The sequence below is a fragment of the Choristoneura fumiferana genome, chromosome 12 (assembly GCF_025370935.1).
Source record: "Choristoneura fumiferana chromosome 12, NRCan_CFum_1, whole genome shotgun sequence".
Taxonomy (NCBI): domain Eukaryota; kingdom Metazoa; phylum Arthropoda; class Insecta; order Lepidoptera; family Tortricidae; genus Choristoneura; species Choristoneura fumiferana.
In genome coordinates, this window is record NC_133483.1 from 3,931,382 (window position 1) to 3,953,318 (window position 21,937).

Below are 21,937 nucleotides of genomic sequence, written 5' to 3' on the forward strand. Positions count from 1 at the left end.
GCTAGTCTCGTCGCCGTATTGTGTGGCTGCTGGCGCGGCGGCTGCAGGCGGTGGTGCTGGCGGCGGGCGCGCGCCGTGCCGCAGCGAGCGTTGAAACAAAAGACATTGCAAGCACAGACAAGCATTGCCAGCCGAGGGCGGGAAATTTGTATGAAATCGTCGTCGATCCGCCACTCCGTTTCGACGTGAAAGACGGACAAACATACAAACACACTTTCGTACTTATAGATCGTAAAAATGGATAATATATCATATTTCAAACATTACAGCCGCTATCATAATCATAACGAATATCGTAAGTATATCGTATATTGTACACATTATAATCTCAATGTCTGTCAATTGTGATTGTTACTTATTTTGTACAATAAAGAGTTTACATGCATAACGTAACGGTAAAGATGTTCAAAATACAAATGACGAGTGCAGATGCGTATTCTTTTAGGTTAAATAAATCGTTTTATTAATGCTATTTATGCTACTTAAGCCATATAGTACCTACTGGGTACCATTAGACTACAATTTTGTGCCGGTTGTGATTTAAAGAATATTAAGTAAATGATTATTAAATAAAAAAAGATATCCGGGTTAATAATTCTTATCGCGCAGCATAAAGGTCAAGGTTTTCAAATTATGTGAATTATTAGCTAGTAATTCGCATAATTAAATAATGTCAAGGTTTTGCATTTTTAAAGACATGCTTAAATATGAAACCGCAAAAAAGTGTAAGAACAAGTTTTGTTAAAGTTAAACATACTCATATTGTTTATTAGTGCTTTGCTAAGTTCGGGCAATGAACTGGCGGTGACAAAGGGGTACATAGTGTTCCCAGTAGATATATACGTACCTATCTGTCAACCAATTCTTGTGATATTTTGTGAGTGGGTTTGATAATTATACCTAAGTCTAAGTAAGAATTTAGGTTAAGAAAATTTTCAAAATGATGGAGCCATGGGGTTTGAAAACGTAAGCGGAAGATCGCGAGATCTACAGCTCACAGAGTACAGATGTAGTGTGTAATGTTTTGCCACCGTATTTTGTCGGAAACGTTTGAATTTATCTTGCTGTCTCAACTAGCTTACTGAAGTTTACTGAAGCTGATGAGAAAACAAGATAAATACAAACTTATTCGACAAAATACGATGGATTGTCTGTATTAGTATTATCTGTCTGAGATGAGCGTTGGTCTCTGCACGAATAGGTACACGTGGCTGTTGACACATGCGGCTACACAGAAGCGTGTTTCAGTTCCACCCCGGACTTTAATAGGGTACTTTTAGGGATTCACATATGATTTTTATCTCTGCAAATTTATTTATCGTATGGCTTCTGGTTCTCTACTTAAACTAAATATTTAATAGACTAGATTTAAGGTATGCTAGTGCATCTGTCGAGAGGGTTTTAATGTCTGCCGCTTGCCCGCTAAATTTGGTGATTGGGCACTCAAATACCATATGTCGGACTGTTTGCTCCGGGCAGCCACACGGACACCGTGGCGACTCGCATCACTCCCCCTTGTGCCACAGGGACGCACAGTTACCAATCTCTGTCCTGATTCTGTTCAGCAGGCACCAGCATCCCTGCAAAGATGCAATAGCACCCGAAATGAATCTAGGTACCTACCTGATCTAAAAAAAAACATTCACAGCAAATGTTTTGCAAGACCCTTAATCTTATTGCACTTTACGAAGTATAAATTTTAATCGTCGTAAACAGAATGATGGAATTTTGATCAGCAAGATGTACACGAAGGTTTTTTTGTCCATGCCTACCCGTGAACGGTAACGGAGCCGGGACACGCCGTATTTTTAGGAAGAGCCGCACGCGTAACACGCAACCCGCTTGTTGCAAAATTAGGTTACAACAATTACATTAACTACTTCAGGAAGTTCAAAGTTCAATCTAACTTTAAAGTATTTTAATCTGAATCGAGGGCGTTCCCGCGTTTCTGTTAGCCGATAATTTGAGTACAAGGTAGACTATTAAATTAAGGGAAAATTTTGCTTTGTCACGAACTGTTTTGAATTACAATAGGAATCAATTTTAACACAGCATTAAAAATAACATTGCAAAGCCATCAAATTTTATGCCAGCATTTACTGCAATGAACTGCAGAGTTATTATGTCATTTCGCAAAAAGGTCACGCTAATGCGTGCTCTCTGGTATTCAATGTTTATAAATTTATACACGATGGTATTCTCTTGTTAATTGTCAACCGCAATAAAAAGTCATTTGATTACTAAATGCAATTTCGTGGTTCGGCTTTTTGAGGAAAGGCGGGTGTGTCACGAATTGCTGGGTTATAAATCACTTGGGGTTACCTCAGTTTGAAGCTTGTGTAAGCGATAGGCGAGACAGTGAAGGGCGGGCGGGCGAGCGGGATAGTCGGGTTGCGCGGAGTACCGGAGTCCCGGCACACGCGGTAACGTGTCTTAACTTTCGCGATGAATTTCGATGAGACTGCCACGATAAGCTGACATGCAAACGTTCATGTATGCGTACACGTGTTCAGCTGTCATATTTATTCCGCGACTGTAAAGTTTGATGGAGCATGAAGAAGCGGAATTGGTGATGAGGACAAGGTTAGATCTGTTTGTGTAATAACTTAGCTTGATGATATGATTGTCTGCGCTGGGAAATATGCAGAAAGTTTTGAGCTGTGGCGTGTTAGCGGTCGACCGAGACCGTTAAGTTTCGAACATGCCACTTATGTTTTGCGAACTGAAATATTATTTACAAATAGGACATTTGTTTCGGTCTACATTTTCAGGAGCGTAGCGAGTCATGGATGAAGTGTTTGATAGCGACGAGCCATTCATTTACCGGCTTAATGACAACGGCACTGGGCCCAGTTTGCTTGTCAAGGTAAATATTAATAATTAGTCCTACAATTATATCTGAAACGCAGGACTACCAATGTCTTGCTGATATTTCTAGGTATGCTTATTGTTTTAATTTCATGCCCAGCTTTACAGATGCCTTTCTTAATTGAGGGTCGGGTCAAGCGTTAAGCGCGAAGAGAGCAGAAATGACAATAGATCCATTGTGTTGTCATTGCCAGCATTTTTTGAAATTATGTCTGATAATTTTACAGAGTGCTAAGTTTATTAAGAGTTTATGCTAAAGGTATTATTCGAGCGTTTATTTTATTTGCTTTACGTGGGCACATTTGTGTTGACATGATAGAAGATTCTGTTAAGTACAGTTTTCAGTTTATCTAGTAGAAGTAGGTACTGGATGTCTAAAAAAATGCGACCACGAAAATTGAGACAGTTGAAACGCTCGAATTGTGACCCCTAAAGTGATGGAAGCTTATATCTATCGTTTATGATCAGGTATGCAGCGAGCGAGGCTGGCGGGTGTACCAGGGTTACAGCGGCTATGAGGAGCGCTGGAACCTCTGGTGGAGGACGAGCGCCTTCCCCGCCGCCTGCTACAAGACTCTCGGGGATTGGCAGGTCATTTATGCTACTTTTGCGTCGACTATGCTAAGTTTTTAAAGCACAGTATCACAGCAAAGCCCAGTAAGGTATCCTGGATGTTTTTAGAGTCATTAACCATATTTAATGAAGACTTAGAATCCGGATTAAGTCTTCAAAAAACTGTAAAAATAGATTATTGATTGTATTGAAATCAATAAATTCACGACTCGCTAATTTCATACCAAAGTGGAGGAGTTGCGCTATGGCAGCTTATCATAATTAAGCATGTAATTGATAAATGCCACATACAATGACAACACATGTTGAAGTTTGTAGCTAGTTCATTTAAGAGGAACATAAATAAAAGCAAAGTTTACTATCAACCACTTGCTTAAAATAAGATATATTTTTTACGCGCAGACGAAATGCGCTTTGCCAAGCACGTGTTTACGCTGTAAATAAACTTGTGAGCAAAAATTTGATCAAAAATATCTGAACACGACGCTATTGTTAACGGCATAGAAGCGTGTTCAGATATTTTTGATCAAATTTTTGCTCAGAAGTTATGATCTCGGTTGTACAAAAATAATAGATTTTTCGTCTGCGAGTAAAAATTCCCCGTTTTCATAAGCTCAATAAAAGCTCACGGACTGCACTTTATTTAATCTTGTGATATCCCTTGGTTATTTTTGGGCTCCATAAAATATTTTTTTAATTCAGTAAATTTAAATTGTTGTCTGGCTTGCATGGTTTAATTGCTAGGACCTTAAGATAAAGATACGTGCAGACCTTGTCTGTCATATTGAGAGGAGTGTCAATGAATATAAACGCCGTCAGCTGAACAGGAAATGTTTGCAGTTATTAAAAGTTAAAACGAGATAAAACATCGTGCAGTTCTGTGGCTGCTCTATGGGAAGAAAAACGCGGTGTCAACGCGCGTTTATAAGGGTGGTTTCAGACTAAAGTTTTATTCGCGCGTGTACTCTTGTACCGGTGCGGTTTTGATTGCTTCGAGCGTTGTTCTCACAGGGGCGCTACTATGAAACTCAAAAATTGAAGTTCGTATCGTATCGGTCCTCTCACTCTCGTATTATATAATATTACCTAGCATCAGCGGAACGGCAAGATACGAATTTCGATTTTTGTACTTCGTAATATATAGGAAGGTAGAGCCAGGAATGAGCGCGTACACGTCGACATGCATTTCGTTAAATCTAGCGCGCGTTTAAGCGCGTAAGCCAAAAACTAACGTATACGAGCATGAAAAAAACCGGCCAAGAGCGTGTCGGCCACGCCCAAATTAGGGTTCCGTAGGCATCACGAAAAAATTAAGTTTTATTTTTCTAAGGATTTCGTATTTTATACGGAATCTTCCAAGTTTAGGTATATTTTATACCTTAGGCTGCTATTTACTTATAAACTACTAATAATTCTCAAGAAAAATTGGCCATTATAGTTTTCCTTGAAAGTTTGATATACTTACTACCATCCTGCATTTTTTCAAATTTTTCAACCCATCGGTTTAGATTTTAGAAGGGGGCACGACGCTCGATTTTAATTAAAATTTGCACTTTAAAGTTGAATATTTCGCAAACACATCACTGAATCGTCTAATGGTTTTAAAAGACCTATCCAACGATACCCCACACTATAGGGTTGGATGAGAAAAAAAAATCACCCCCACTTTACGTCTATGGGAGGTACCCTAAAAAAAATTATTTTTAACTTTTAATTACAGCATTTTGTTGGCATTTATAATTATCTTTGTTACTTATATATCCGTGCAAAATTACAGCTTTCTAGCATTGATAGTCCCTGAGCAAAGCCGCGGACGGACAGACAGACAGACATGGCGAAACTATAAGGGTTCCGTTTTTGCTATTTTGGCTCCGGAACCCTAAAAATGCTAGTCTGCAACTGCTCATAAACGCTCATCAATAACGGTGCGTTTAAAAACGCGATGTGCAAAGGCTCTTACGCCGCTGCCGGAAATCTACTTTGATACATACGTGTGTGATCCGGGTTTCTATAAAAGTGTTGGTGTGGTTTACGATTGCAGTTTATGAACCACATACCGAAGGGCGGGTCGATATGCCGGAAGGACAGCCTGTCGCGACTGCTGCGCTGCATGAGACGCATCTACGGATCCATTTACGATTTCAGGTAAATTTTGTGAATGACGATTTTATTATTTACTAGACAGTCACCAGCATTAATATCTGCTACAGCGGAGCGTGCAAAAATATTTGACACGTCCTTCCGGCCCTAGAAATAAGTCGTATCAGATATTTATGCACGCTCGTTGTGTCAGATATTGGTGCTGGTGACTGTACTAGCCCGCCACTTCGTCTGCGAAAAATTTGATCAAAATCAAAACGTTTATTTTGTAAGTAGGCGGCAAAGATACATTTTTATACTGTTTATACTGTCACTTTTTATACTGTTTACCAACGCTTCCGAAAGACCATTAGAAACTTGGAAAAAAGTCATACTTAACAAATAAAAAAATAAAGTTAGATGAAATGATTTAGATTTTCATATCCACACCTTTACGCGCCATAGGAGTCCTACCGACTAGACCACCGGCACCGGGGAATCCGACCAAACAAACCGATAATCTTAAGCTTGCGTATCCCAATAGTGGCGTTTGTTGCCCCTATCGTAGCTACTATAAGTCACGACTCCCGTCACGTTCCCTAGTAGTGTGAAAGGCGCAAGAAAAGAGATAAGTTTATTTGCAACTAATTTGGGACGTACATACCTAATGGATTTGTATATCGGCCGTACCTACATGTGATTAAGTAGGTAGCTTGTACTTAACACTGTAAAATATCTGACACTCCTACATCAAGTATATCAACTCAATATAATCCTTATACTTAATAAAAACCCAAAGTATAAATAAAATAGGTTATTTTTTTTAGTTGATTCACACTTGGTTGATGCAATAAACAATTTTGATTTTTTTTGATCAATATAATACGATGTATAAATAGTCGTAAAGTGCACTTGAAACCACAGACATAATATTACCACCAGACATCGTTATCGAAAATAATAAGCGTCTGCAGACGCATAATAAGTGTAGCTACATTCCCTACAGCAAACAAGTTAGCGAATCCTTGAAAAGACATCGAAAAAGGATGAACATCAATCGTTTCTATAATTTGAAACGATTAAAAGAAGCAAAACTAATTGCTTTCGGACACGCAATCGAATCGTATCAGATTCTGCTGTCTTTTTTCACTGTTTTAATTAATTAACGAAAAAATAAATGGTGCTTTATTAAGAGTAGTTACGGAGGTATTTATATGAATAAAAATATTATTCACAGGATATTAAGACATTCCGGTGATGCTGTATGTTATAAAATACAGTAGTTCAACCATTTGTACAATAAACAAAACCATTTATGAATGTGAAATTGAAATATACTTTTTTAAGGAGTTCTGAAACATAGCGTGACTTTCCCGAGGGTGCATTTTAATTTCCTGTTTCATGTTTATTTCTGCTTCGCTTACTGAGTTTCGAAAGCCCACAAATTGTAAAAATTATAAACGGAAAAGAGAGGTTTCCTGAAACGCGAAAAACGTGATTTTGCAAGTTCCGACTACTATGTTTATTAGTTCAAGTCTTAAGAAGCCGTAAAGCCAACGAGTTTGTTGAAGTGGTCAATCGAGCGCCGTAATGTAATGCAACTTGCACGATTTTTCTTACAAGTCTAAACTCGACTTTAGATTATTTTTCTATACCGTTTTTCTCACAATTTGACGATCTTGTTTGTTTTTACGTAGCTTTTGTTAAAATTTAGTATCAGTTCGCGTATTTTGTGCTGTCGACTGTCGAGTATCATCGTATTCATCGTAACTATAATTAAAATGCCATCAATTGTAAGTATAAAATGTGTGAGAGCTTTCGGATATCGTTTATACAAGGCGTATATAAAACAGAAAAACATCAAAATAAATGCAAAAGTTTGGACGGATGTATATATGTATTATGGATGTCTGTTACTCGTTGACGCATAAATTACTAAATGACTTTAGATGAGGAATGATATAGCTGGACATAAAAATATTCCACTAATATTATAAATGCGAAAGTTTGTAAGTATATTTGTTTGTTTTTTACCTTATCACGTATAAACTGCTGAACCGATTTAAGTAGATGAGATTGAGTTGAGTTTGAGTCCCTAGAGTTGTGGATAACGCTTATTTTCGAGGCTTAAAGACTCGAGCCCTTAGGACTCCAGAGTCTTAAAGACTCGACTATATTTGACAATTAAATTGGCTTATTTTATGCATATGAATGCAAGAAATCTCGAGAGTCTTTAGGGTTCGAGTCTTCAAGCCTCGAAATGAGCGTTTTTCACAACACTACAGTCCCCGGGAAGGACAAAGGATAGTTTTTATCCCGGAGAATTGTATAGTTCCCGCGGGATAGCGATAAACGAATTCTACGCGGATGGAGTCGGGGGAATAGCTAGTATTATATATATAAATCTAGATATATGTTGTAGAACTAGTGAACCTTATGACTTATGAGAGCTCAATCATGACTCGTGAACCGCAGCCCATTGTATAGAAAAGGCAAACGTCACCGAATTGAATGAACCCGCCGGTTGCGTGCCTCGAAGCATTATCCGTAATGCTGTGTGACTTTATTTTTATATCGATACACAAAGTTCGAGTCTGCAATGACTATCATTTACTTTTATATTATTAGGAAATAAAAAAGTTCAGAGATATTGTGTTCTGTTACGACCTGTTTTGATTTGTTCACGTTGAAAATAAACTAAGTACCTACAGTTTTTCCGGAAACAGAGTTTATCATGGAATTAAAATGATGATTGTTTTACAAAAAATATGCTGAAATAAGAATTTTTTGCATTTTTGGCGGCATGGTGGCACAAGCAAGCACGTTGAAAATCGTTAATTTCTGCATTTGAAAAGCAATGCTAGATTAGTTTTTTTTTTCAATTCATGGGTCGTTTTTCGAACGTGATTTACGCAAATAATTCTCAAATGTTTGTTTTGTATTTATCCCTTTGTTTTCGTACTTTGCTAAGGTCACGGTATCAAAAAGTCGACTGCATATTAATTAATTATGCTTTATGGTGGAACCGGGCGATTGCGTGACAACTGCAGAAAATTAAATGGCGACTCGATGCAAATTCTTTAGCATTGGATTAAAAAATGGATGTAGATGTGGATGGAGTGGATGGATGGATAGATGTTTTGCTCTATTTGTCGATCCATGTTTTTTTATTTCTCTCCTCTACCACTCAAAGGTGACAGAGGCTAGCAATGGCAGAGATCCCTTCAGGGATAAGTCTGCTTTTGTACTTAACCTTTTTGTTTTTCCTTTTTGTACAATAAAGAGTATAAACAAATAAACAACAAAAAAAACTGAGCATCAAAATAAAGAATAGGCTTGTTATTTATCCCGAGGGAATTATGAAAAACCCTCTTAGTGCGAGTAAATCTTTATGATACTTTGTCTGGCAGATCACTCCAGTGGTTTAGGCTGTGCATTATCTGTCCATCAGCCAACAAATTAATGTTATAAATAGACCCCATTATCGGAGGGGAAATTTGGCAGCTTGACAGTCTTAGGGATGGGTAAAAAATATTTTAAAATACTATGGTCTATTCCTGAAATGAAGATACTAAAATGAAAATCTGAAATGTCAAAAGTAATAATAATGTGGCCAGCATAAAAGGAACAGTGCTGCTCCATGATTTCGGTTTCGTAAATAACCGATAAAATGTATATTTTACAATAGTAAAAATAACATTATAGCATACAATATTCTACTTTCCATTTTGTAAATATAAATGCACTTTTACGATAAAGTGATAAAATCTAAGTACAGGTAAAAATACAGTGTTCATCACTTAGTGCCAACGTAAAAAATAATATAGAGGGGCTACTACAAAACTAGAAAAACGAAGTTCGTATGGCACCTTCCCTTTCACTCGCGTATTGAATGAGATAAGCGTCAGCGGGACGGCAACATGCGAAGTTCGGGTTTTACATTTCGTAGTTAGGGCCACCAGGGCTACTACGAAGTTCGAAAGTCGAGGTTCGTGTCGTTCTGTCCTTCTGACGCTACTATTTAATGGAGATGGGAGTGAGAGGGGCGTTGCGGTGTGAACTTCAATTTTCGGATTCCGGAGTAGGCCGTCAGATATCACACAACGTCATTGTTCATGTTTTTCGTATTCAAGTGGTATTCAACCTGTTTTCGTTACTTTACTCGTATTGTCATCGGATGTGATCAGTGCGTTTTCTCGTGTTATTGTTGCTGTTGACGTTATTTGTTAAATTTGTTGAGATAAGACTTTTTATTTATTAATTTGGTTTGGTCGTGTTTTTTGTTGAGTTTTGTTTGATTAAACATGGACTCTGAGCAGCCAAGTACTTCGTCGCATAGACGACACAGCGAATAAATACTTTCACCTCAGAAAAAACGGAAACGTCAACCTCTTAGCAAAGCCGAGAAGTGTATGGTTGTAAATACGTACAAATATGTATACACAGAGGCCAAAGAATGAAATTGAAACTTAAAAATCAACATCTATAAAAAGTTGAAATATCTCGAAAACGGTCGCATTTTTATTAGACCTATTTTACCTTTTCTAGAATGTCCTAAGTGCCCTACATTTTAGTACATCACGGATCCGTTCATATCTTAATATTTTACGACATACATACATAGTACCTACAAAATCTTTCGGTGATAACCGGTTGCGGCACATCACTATTTATGAGACGCAAAAAACAGGTAACACATGAAACGTCATTTTAGTATCTCGAATTATGGGACAGACCATAACTAAATGTCGATAATTTTTCTTTATCATAATGGCAGTCTAAGAATTTAATTAATCGTGTTTGTTTTGTAAAACAGGACTAATTACAAAATTAAAAAGTACCTTTTACCATTTTTCATTTTTATAAACAAAAATAACTTAAATTTTATCCGATTTACCTTAGTTCTATTCATTTTTAGAAATATGAATGTTAATTATAATTACTAAATTATATCAAAAAGAAAAAATATACGACTATTGTTTAATTTAATTTGTTCATTTGTTGATATTTCTAAAAATGAAAAGAGCTAAGATAGGTATATCGGATTTAATTAATTAGTTATTTTTATTTATAAAAATTAAAAATATTAATACATAATATTCATTTTGTAATTAGTCCTGTTTTACAAAATAAACATGTTTAATTAAAGTCTTACAGCCTTATTCATAAAAAATCCTTAATTGAGGTTTGATCGGTCTGTTACTTAGCAAACTGATTAAGCTTGTTAGACGGTTGTCAAGAAGTATGATTCATAAACGCTTGCTAGCAGTCTGCTAGTTGTTGAGCTGCTGATAGACGGATTAGACGCGTTATGTTGGCCACCTTGACAAATCAAAGACAAAAAATGGCCTAATCGATAATTTAAAAAAAATTGACAGCAGTGACAGCAAATTACCAGGAAGCGAGATGTTTGTTGCCATTTCCGATCCGCATGTTTATGTAAAAAGTATATGTTTCATCCTTATTTTTTTTTATATTTATTGTTATTTGTTGCTAATTTAGAGGATTTTTAAATACAAATTCCTGAAATAAATTTTCCTGTTTTTTTTTTTTAATCTGCGTAGCCCTGCCTTCACTATAAATATCTTCGGTACTATGGTTTTTTGCTCTAGTCAAAGTCAGCTGTTTAAATTGTGGCGGCCATTTTGTGACTTAGCAGAGAGATAAAGGAGGTCTACGGTCCTGTAACTTTAGCAGAGCTTGATCGACTGATTAGCCTAACAGACGTTTATGAATCATGTTTTTTAGCATCGGTTCAAGAGCCTTCAAGGAGGCTCTAACTTTTTATGAATAAGGCTGTTAGACTGTCATTACGGTAAATAAATTATCGACATTAAGTTAGTATTTTAAAATATTTTTTACCCACCCCTAAGACTGTCAAACTACGAAATTGCACCTCCAATAACGGGGACTAGTTATAAAACATACGTAGATAGTAGGTACACGTACCGACGAGTAGGTACTTTTAGAGAGTAGTATCGACAGACAAATTTAACGAGCTAAAACAATTAGGGCAGAAGTACCAGTTTTTGCCCACCTTAAGTCGTTTTGGCCAGTTGACATTTGAAGTCATATATAAAGTTATAGTATTAAATAATATGTTAGTGAGTTTTCAAAGTTGATACTGAATCGAATAAATTTTTAATGATTTAATTAAGTAATAAATGTATATAAACGCCATTTAAACAATAAATGCCATAACTGCTTTGCTCACCCGCGACCTTATGATATCTACGTTTATGCAAGAAAATATCATACGGTCGCGGGTGAGCAAAGTAATGTTTTTAGTTCATAGATGTGGACCTCCGCAAAGCAACGCCTGATTCAATAAATTTAACATGTTTTCAAATGGATGTTTACTGATTGGGAGATATTTTAGGCTCTAAGTTCAAGGTTCGTCTGAAAATAGAAATTTTTGGCGCGATTGCTTTAATGTAGTTTGGAATGTTAATTTTAAATGTGTAATTTGATGTTTTGCTAACGCTATACTAAATTTATTCACACAATATTAGGTCACAACTTTCATAACCTTAGATTGATTATCAAAATTTAAGATGTATTCACGAAAATCTGAAAAACTATTGTTATTTTGAAAATGTAACTCTATTTCGTATCAGTACATTTTATTCCGATTACGCTCTATTGATTGATAACTATCAACTTTGAATTAACTTTTAGACTCCGAATGTAATCGTAAATGTAAATAACGATAAGATAATGAGAAAACGGGCGTTTTCCCGATCCTTCGGTGACCCCACTACACGGGTCATAAAGGAAAGCATTGTGTACATAACCATATTATTGGTTGCATTTATTTAGACATCTGCCCATTTTTCTATTGGAAAACGTATAAATGGTGACTTTATGCTCCCTGCTCTAGATAGCTTCCGGTAAAATAGTATACCGATCAAATAAACGTTAATTTGTGGTGGCCTAGTGGTTTGACCTATCGCCTCTCAAACAGAGGGTCGTGGGTTCAAGCCCTGGCTCGCACCTCTGAGTTTTTCGAAATTCATGTGCGGAATTACATTGGAAATTTACCTCGAGCTTTGCGGTGAAGGAAAACATCGTGAGGAAACCTGCACAAACCTGCGAAGTAATTCAATGGTGCGTGCGAAGTTCCCAATCCGCACTGGGCCCTCGTAGGAACTATGGGCTAGCCCTCTTGTTCTGAGAGGAGGCCTCTGCCCTGCAGTGGGACGTATATAGGCTGGGATGATGATGATGATTGGATCAGGCGTTACTTTGCGAAGGGTCATATCAATAAACTGAAAAATTAGGTACTCTGCTCACCCGCGACCTTATGATAGCTATATACGTTTATGAAAGAAATTTGTGTTCATGCAGTTCCTCCATCTCCACTACACTTATACTTTTCATTAATAGAAACATACAATCATTAAAATATATTTTTTAGACGACCGGATGGCCAAGTGGTTAGAGAATCTGACTACAAAGCTAGAGGTCCCGGGTTCGATTCCTGACCAGGGCAGATATTTGTATGAATAATATGAACGTTCGTTCTCGGGTCTTGGATGTTTAATATGTATTTAAGTATGTATTTATCTATATAAGTATGTTTATCCGTTGCCTAGTGTCCATAGAACAAGCTTTGCTTAGTTTGGACTAGGTCAATTGGTGTCAAGTGTCCCACGATATTTATTATTATTATTTTTATCTCCCGTTAATGTTTCAGCCCGCCGTGCTTCCACCTCCCCCTGGAGTACGCGAAGCTGGTGTCGGAGTGTTCGCGCCTGCGGCGTGGTGACGACGGCGGCGCCAGCGCAGTATGGATCCACAAGCCCGTGGCGCAGAGCCAGGGCCGCGGGATCTTCCTCTTTCGGGTAAATAGGCATTTTCACAAAAAGGCGTACCCTTACTTTTTAATTTTTTTTGGAAAAATATGTTTTTTCTACTCGGAATCAAGAGCACAATTGATTCCAATAGTTTAAAAAAATGCGAATAACAATAATGACAGTTTTGTGATGTTTTTTCATACACCCAACATGGGAGTCACAAAGCTGACTCATAAATTTTGTATGAAAAAAATAAATACATTTTGAAAGAAAAGGTACCTACGCTTCTTTTTTGAAAACGCCCTAATACATCAACCACAAATAAATATCGAACCAGAATCCTTGGATAGTATTGGATATTATTTGTGAGTTTCAACTGCCTCATTCCCCTGGTCACATTTTTTACGAATTGGCTATAGATTTTGATATCGAAAATACAAATTGAGACATGGATGCACAGAAAAACCAGAAAAAGAGACCAGCACTGAAAATCGAACCCAGGTCCTCAGCAATCCGTGCTGCGTGCTATAACCCCTACACCACCGCTGGACAGGAATCTAGACACGAATTTTTCCTATGCATACATATCTCTATATAAAAAAAAAAAAAAAAATGCAGCAGCACTAGCGACATCTATGTTCCGCTCTCATCGAGAGACGTCACACTCTTTCGGAACCAACCGCTCACCCAGACAAGAGATGTCGCTACTAAGCAATCAAATTATGATTGGGTTTTATTGGTTATGGTTTCACGGGATACCCGTAAAAGTAACAAATTTGGAGTTGAAATAAAAAATACAAAAAGACTCCAAAAAACCAATCATAATAGATTTTGATGTTGTTTTCGATTATTTGTACTTCCTGTATTTCTACCAGATAACTAAAAAAACTATCAGAATCTTGGGCCATTTTTACAGAAAAGTAGGGAGAGGACCTAACCAGGGGATTGAGACGGTTGAAGCGCTCGAATAATTACCCCTTAAGGATCTTTAAAATACGAGCCTATCAGTCTCACAAAGGGCCGGCAACCTGTGATATCTCTCGTGTTGCGAGTGTCCATCGGAGACGGGCGCATGCTCGTTTGCCCCCTCTTCTAAAAAAAAACAGTCTTTTACAGATAAGTATAGCGAATAAAATAATATAAAGTAGTATAAAATAATAAATAAATATCATGAGATATACTATGGATACTAGGCAACGGATAAACATACTTATATAGATAAATACATACTTAAATACATATCAAACATCCAAGACCCGAGAAAAAACATGCGTGTTATCCACACAAATATCTGCCCCGGCCGGGAATCGAACCCGGGACCTCAAGCTTCGTAGTCAGGTTCTCTAACTACTTGGCCATCCGGTCGTCAAATATAATAATCCTTTCCCATTGTAATTTTCTGGAATGTTCGTATTTGTCAGGCTATTTCAGTCAGCCTCAGTTCAGTACCTATCAAGAAAACTCAGGGGAAGGTCCTTCGATGAACGATACTACGTACGTAGGTACGTATTGTTGATCGAAGGGAAGGTCGCATCGAGTAGTCGCATCGATTTTTGCTTACACTACATTATCTATATAATTTGAACCCTGAGGTAATAACATCTCAGTGTGACGGGAAGTCGTCACTAATAAATAAAATACCTACCCTATTTGGGAGCGCCAGGGGTTAGGTTAGGTTTGTTTTATATCCCCGCTGGCAGGGCGGCGAGGAAGGAACATCCCGGGGGTTTTAGTGGGTAAAAACCCCACATAACCTCATCGCCTCCCCGTGATGATGGGGTATCTGGTGGCAGATTTCCCCCGGGCAACAAAAAAAAAAGGTTTGTTTTATAACAATTTCGAACAATTATTGGATTCAGAGAAATAAGAGTTATGACAAAAGATCGTTCTGACAAATATTACATTGGGACTTTCAATAAGTATGCGACTATGCGAGCCGATATGGACCCACCCTATTTATTTAATACAAACTGTCATTTATTAATAAGTACAATAATTTCGATTAAATTTCAGGATTTCACAAAATTCCCGTCGGAATTCCCAAAAATTATACATTGTGGTCTTTATTGAATTTGCACGTTTGCTTTGCTTTGTTATTTCTGACATAATTTAATCCATCCATCCATCCATTTCATCCAATTCCGTCCAGCCATTTTAGCGTGAACGAGTAACAAACACACACATACACAACTTTTTACATTTATAATATTAGTAGTATAATAGTATAGGTAGTGCCACGAGAGTTGAAATGAATGATTGACTGAAATGAACACAGCTACATGAAGAACGGATTGCATAAAAGGAGAATGAATGAAATGAATGAGTGAATGTGAATGTCCCGCTGTCATTACATGACATGTTTTTGTGTGCGTGTCCTCAAATAATGCGAATGTTTGTTCTCGGGTCTTGAACGTTTAATATGGATTTAAGTTTGTATTTATTGATATAAGTAGGATGTTTATCCGTTGCCATAGTACAAGCTTTGCTTAGTTTGGGACTAGGTCAATTGCTATTTATTTATTAAGATTGTAATTGCTGCCATCTGTTGGGACGGCGAGGGGCACGGGGTCATTTTTAACGCGAATATAAGATTAGATTAAGATATTGAAATAATCTTTATAGCCTATTTTACAACCGACAACTTTTTAATAAAAAAAGAGTGCTGTCTTCGCCATCAAACTTCTTAGCAGTTTGGAGAAAATATTTTTTAAGTTGCTATTTTTAATAAATAAAAAATAAAACTCTGGTGGCACTAGCTATATCAGTAGGATTTATTTGTGATGCAGAGTGTGTGCGAGATGCGTTGCGGGAGCGCAGCGGTGGCGCAGCGCTACATCGAGCGGCCGCTGCTGATCGCGGGCTATAAGTTCGACCTGCGGCTCTACGTGTGCGTGGCTGGGTACCGGCCGCTCACTGCCTACATGTACGCCGAGGGACTCGCTCGATTCGGTGAGATTATGTTGTACAGTCAGCAACAAATATATGAATACAGCCAAAGTGCCAAAAATATGTATACAGGGCTTTATTATATAGGTGTATATGTATACTCGTAGTTGTATATTATAAGTAGTTGTTTCCAAAATCCCCGAAATATGTATAATAAAAAGCCAAGAAATAATATACAAGAATTACTAGCTTAAAAATATAAGAATATTAATATTGTCTCCGCGATTATTTTATTGGTAACACAATAGGTACTTACGCAATTTATTTTTTATTTTTACAGGAACTGACAAGTACACTTTGTCGGACATACACAACCCGTACAGGCACCTGACCAATTCGTCGCTGAACAAAACGGGACCGCGGTACGCGGAGTGCAAGGACAGAATAGGCAGCGGTGAGTGTTTATGATTAAGAATTAAGGCCAAAAATCTAAATCCTACTCCATGTCCGTCTCCCTGCACGTGCTGATGTCCTATCAATCTTCCAAAAGTTAACTGGAAGAGATTTTTTTGGGTTAAGTAGGTACTTCTGCCACCCGCTACGGCGGCCGCTCTACATAATCTAAACCGCTGGGTTTGAAATTTGAAATAGAAAACAATATTTTTAGGAGTGCTCTAATAAAGCAATTATAATATTAATTTAATTACAGTAAAATTAAGTACTTTACAATAAGAATACCCATTTAGCTATACTTACAATTACATTATTTTCAAGTTTATTTACGTCGAGCTTACGTTGTAGGAAAACATTGCCAAGAAACGTTAACGCAACCTGCAAAGCAATTCAATGGTGTGTGTAGAGTTCTTAATCTGCACTGCACTGAGCTGAACTTGCGTGGTAACTTCAGCTCAAGCCCTCTCATTCTGAGAAGAGTCATGCGCTTATTAGTGGGCTGCATATCGTCTAAATCAAGATGATGTTTATGATGATGATGATGGTCTTTATAGTGGTCTGTCTGAAAATTAGCGCTGAGGTGTTTTAAAGCTTCAGCATCATGCTAAGCTAATGTCCGATCCACAACCGCAATGACACATTTGTACTTCAAAATGTTGTGAATAAATGTATTTCCTTTCTTCCTTTTTATGATGATGATAATGACGATGATACTGATAATGATGATGATGGTGATGATGTTGATTTCCAGGTTGCAAGTGGACGTTGAAGCAAGTCCGCCGAGCGCTGGTCGGGCGCTGGGAGGCGACGGAGTGGCTGGTGTGGCAGCGGATCCGCGCTCTCGTGACTTTGACGCTGCTCGCGCAGGCCTCGGGCACGCCTCCCGCTAGGAACTGCTTCGAGTTCTACGGCTTCGACGTGCTGCTTGATGACGCTTTGAAGCCTTGGTTGCTGGAGGTGGGTTTTCTTATGGTGGACGCACAGACGGACAGACAGACATAGAAAAAACTGTAGGGGTTCCATTTTTGTGATTTTGGCTAAGGAACCCTAAAAATGGTATATGTAGACAAAAACCAAACAATTGCGTTTTGAGGAAACCTGCACAACAAACCTGCGAAGCAATTCAACGTTGTGTGTGTAGTTCCCAATCCGCACTGGGCCCGCGTGGGAACTACTGCCCAAGCCCTCTCATTCCGAGAGGTATATAGGCTGGGATGATGGGATGATGAGACAAAAACTGTGCAATGGATCAAAATGGTTGGAATTAAAGTTGAAAGTGAGTTTACTGAAATTAAATATGGAATTAAACATGGATAACAAAAGTAACAGAAAAGACAGCTGCTGCCCTTTCAAACCCAGCCGATACGATCGTGCGGATTAATTACATTTGAATCTGAATTTGACATGGATTGTACATAAGGTCCACTGTCGTAACTCTTACATTTGAATTTTGAACTTGACATGGATTGTACATAAAGTCCATTGTTGTAACTCTTTTCATACCTACTTGGCTGGGTTCGAAAGGGCTAGGTTAGGCTCACCCGATCGTATCTCCAACTTTCTAACTCCTTCCATTGTCCATAATTGTCTTCATATAATCTTCATATGGTCTTGTAAGTATATAATTATCTTCAATTACCTATACCTGCTAGAAAAGGATGCACTGACTGATGGAGTGATCTTACGCCGTATTTAAACCTTTCCCCTCATCTGTCAGTAGTGATGCCTATGATTTCTTCTACAAAATGAACAGCTCATGGTTCCTCTAAACTCCAGGTGAACTTGTCCCCGGCGCTGGCGGCGGACTGTGAAGCTGACGTGGCGGTGAAGCGTCCGATGCTGCACGAGCTGTTCGACCTGCTCGGGCTGCCCATGAGACACACTGGCCTTGCACTGCTGCAGGGGCCGCTGACGGCGCTCCAGAACAGGTCGGCCTACTTTTTTTTAGCAACAATCATCACTCACAGATCTAATGACCTCTCTTTTTCTCATTCAATCCACCTATTCCACTATCGCACTCTCACCACATACCGTCACTACTTTGAAAAAAGCTGGTATCTCAAAATCGATGATCTTTCCGAGTGAACTTAATGATCATTGTTTTAAGGGTCAAATTTGTTGACGTATTGATTTGAGATACGAGATTTTTTCAAAGTAGTGACGATATTATTTATTTAAGTAAGTCTCAGCCGGCCGCCCCTTGGTCCTTGCACCCTAGGCTTTAGCCTTTTTAGCCTGTGGGTAAATCAGGCCCTGATGAGAGAGGCAACCGAGCAAGCCGATCTGCATCTGTACCACCTACAGATTTTTCAAGCCAGTAGTTTGGCTTGTGGAGGGGGGAGGGAGACACTTCCCTAAAGCAAAAATAGCATTGAATCAAACCGTATTATCTGTGGTTCCCCAGCGGGTCCGAAGACGAGAACGGCGGCCAACGTGCGCAGAGGCCGCGCGCGCCTGCGTCGGCTCTCCGCCGCGGCACGACGTGGCGGCGCCGGCGCGCGATGCCCATCCACTGTGTCACGCTGGTACCGCCCTCTGTTGAGAAGGACACGGTAACTAGTTTCAAACTTAAAGATAAGTGTGTATACCTAATATAAAATACCGCTGAACTGATTTAGATGAAATTTGAAGACCATGATTGGAGACATTTTGGGAATAAGACTTTTCTGGAATGCCAACGTTAAAATAAGAAGGCGGATATCTATTTTTTACAAAAACTGTCATTCTTGGAAACAGGCAATTTTAAATAGCTGTCATTTTGAGATCTGACATTATGCAAAAGACGTGTTGATATTCTGAAAAGTAGACATTTTGCGAAAAATACCCTTAGTCCGTTTTCGCAATTGCGGTTTCACAATTGGCTGCGAAAGAAGAATTATTTTTCACTGTTTCGTAATTAACTTTCAAACAAGAATTTATTTTCTGTTTTCACAATCAAGTTTCACAATTGGCTGCGAAAGAAGAGTTATTTTTTCACTGTTTCGTAATTAACTTTCAAACAAGAATTTATTTTCTGTTTTCACAATCAAGTTTCCACAATTGCTGCGAAAGAAGAATTATTTTTCACTGTTTCGTAATTAACTTTCAAACAAGAATTTATTTTCTGTTTTCACAATCAAGTTTCACAATTGGCTGCGAAAGAAGAATTATTTTTCACTGTTTCGTAATTAACTTTCAAACAAGAATTTATTTTCTGTTTTCACAATCAAGTTTCACATTGGCTGCGAAAGAAGAATTATTTTTCACTGTTTCGTAATTAACTTTCAAACAAGAATTTATTTTCTGTTTTCACAATCAAGTTTCACAATTGGCTGCGAAAGAAGAATTATTTTTCACTGTTTCGTAATTAACTTTCAAACAAGAATTTATTTCTGTTTTCACAATCAAGTTTCACAATTGGCTGCGAAAGAAGAATTATTTTTCACTGTTTCGTAATTAACTTTCAAACAAGAATTTATTTTCTGTTTTCACAATCAAGTTTCACAATTGGCTGCGAAAGAAGAATTATTTTTCACTGTTTCGTAATTAACTTTCAAACAAGAATTTATTTTCTATTTTCACAATCAAGTTTCGTTACTTCAAAAACGGAACGATAAATACATATACAGGGCGACTTCAATTGGTAAATACAAAACACTTGATTTTGGCTTCATTAATGCTAAGTATTGTAATTAATTAACTCCGATGTTAAAATTAGCTGTCTTTAATAATTGTTAATTTTCTAATAAAATGAATGTTTTCATATGAAGCCAAAGAAAATGGATAATTTAAAATTAACAAAAAAAAATACTTCTGGTTATTTTAAAAGCATGAGACCTAATGGAGGTTCTTAGTGTAGGGCAAACGTGTGCAAAACTTTGATTTTGTATTACCAATTTGGTGTCGCCCTGTATACATATAATGAAATAAAAATAATAATTATATTAAAAAAAACACGACTGCCATGCAAAAATTGGGCTAAACTATAAAAAAACAAGTCAAATATAAACACGCAATACAGCTGTTATATTCATTTTTTTTTCTTTAAATAGCCAGTGTTACCCGGAGTAAGGATTCTAACGATACCTCATAGTAATACGCCTAAATCTGTTCAGTATTTCAAAATTTATCGTGTAACAAAGAAACTCGCATACATACATACATACATTACATACAAACGAACGGACCCTGAAACTCATTAAGTAATTTATTTACCAAGGAGTTTGACTAATTCTTGTTTAGCAGTTAATTGTGAAAAAAGAAAACGGAGATATTTTTAGTAATTAACTGCGAAAGAAGAAATAATGTTCGATTGCGAAAGAAGCCAAAAAAATCTTGGTTGACAGTTAATTACGAAACAGAGAAAAATAATTCTTCTTTCGCAGCCAATTGTGAAACCGCAATTGCGAAAACGGACTAGAGGAAAAATCCATTTCAGGAAAACGGATATTTCAGGCCTGAGTCGCACCTGCGTCCGAAATTCCAAATCCTTCTGCTTGTACGCTGTGTGATTCTGCGACATCAGGCGATCGCAGTCGGTTACCAACCACTTTGCAGAGAGCCGCTTAGGGCGCATTAGCTTGACAATTTATCTTGAAAGAGATGTATGTGTGCCTTATTTTGTGTATACGTATATAACTGTCACGCCGTTACGCGCTGGTACCTATGTACGGCCTCCGCAACAAGGATACTTACGGTAATTTTCTTGAAACGCAAAGACAAGGTGTGATAAAGTGCGCGCCTGCATCTACTTTCTACAGCAGCACGATGCCGATGCGCCGATGCACAATGCCTATCTACAGTGTCACGCTGGTGCCGCCCTCTGGTGACAAAAATACGGTATTTACCTTTTCACTCTAACGCCAGCATGCACATACACTGCACGCGCCTGTAGCTGCCTTAGCGGCACGACGTGGTGACGTCGATGCGCTATACGGATCCACTGTGCCACGCTGGTGCTGCCCTGTGTTTGACAAGGATACGGTAGCTAGCTTTAAACGCCAACGCCAGCGTGCACAGACTCTGCGCGCGACTGCGACGGCCTTCTACCGTGGCATAACGTGGTGATAACAGCGCGTTATGCTCATCTAATGTGTGATGCTGGTGCCCCCTCTGTCGACTAAAACTTAGAGTTTACTTTGTCGGTTGTTTCAGGCGCCATAATAATTTGGCTTCTGCCCTATAAAGGGTTAAGCCCAGTTTAGACTTGCAAAAAATCGTGCACGTTGCAGCGCTCGATTGACCTCTTCAAACACGCTCGCTTTACGGCCTCTCAATTTTCTTGCAGGTCTAAACTGAGCTTT

General features: G+C 38.1%; 1 protein-coding gene across 1 annotated transcript in view; it reads left to right on the forward strand.

The window, feature by feature from the left end:
• The first annotated feature begins 2,214 nt into the window (after window positions 1-2,214).
• LOC141433659 (uncharacterized) overlaps window positions 2,215-21,937 on the forward strand; it is a 38,485-nt gene continuing 18,762 nt past the window's right edge. Inside the window, exons 1-10 of the mRNA XM_074095762.1 lie at window positions 2,215-2,583; window positions 2,772-2,866; window positions 3,337-3,459; window positions 5,483-5,586; window positions 13,217-13,364; window positions 16,103-16,265; window positions 16,543-16,656; window positions 17,407-17,612; window positions 18,432-18,583; window positions 19,060-19,233. Coding sequence (XP_073951863.1) covers window positions 2,786-2,866; window positions 3,337-3,459; window positions 5,483-5,586; window positions 13,217-13,364; window positions 16,103-16,265; window positions 16,543-16,656; window positions 17,407-17,612; window positions 18,432-18,583; window positions 19,060-19,233 — 1,265 coding nt within the window. The 5' untranslated portion in view covers window positions 2,215-2,583; window positions 2,772-2,785. The remainder of the gene's footprint in view (window positions 2,584-2,771; window positions 2,867-3,336; window positions 3,460-5,482; window positions 5,587-13,216; window positions 13,365-16,102; window positions 16,266-16,542; window positions 16,657-17,406; window positions 17,613-18,431; window positions 18,584-19,059; window positions 19,234-21,937) is intronic.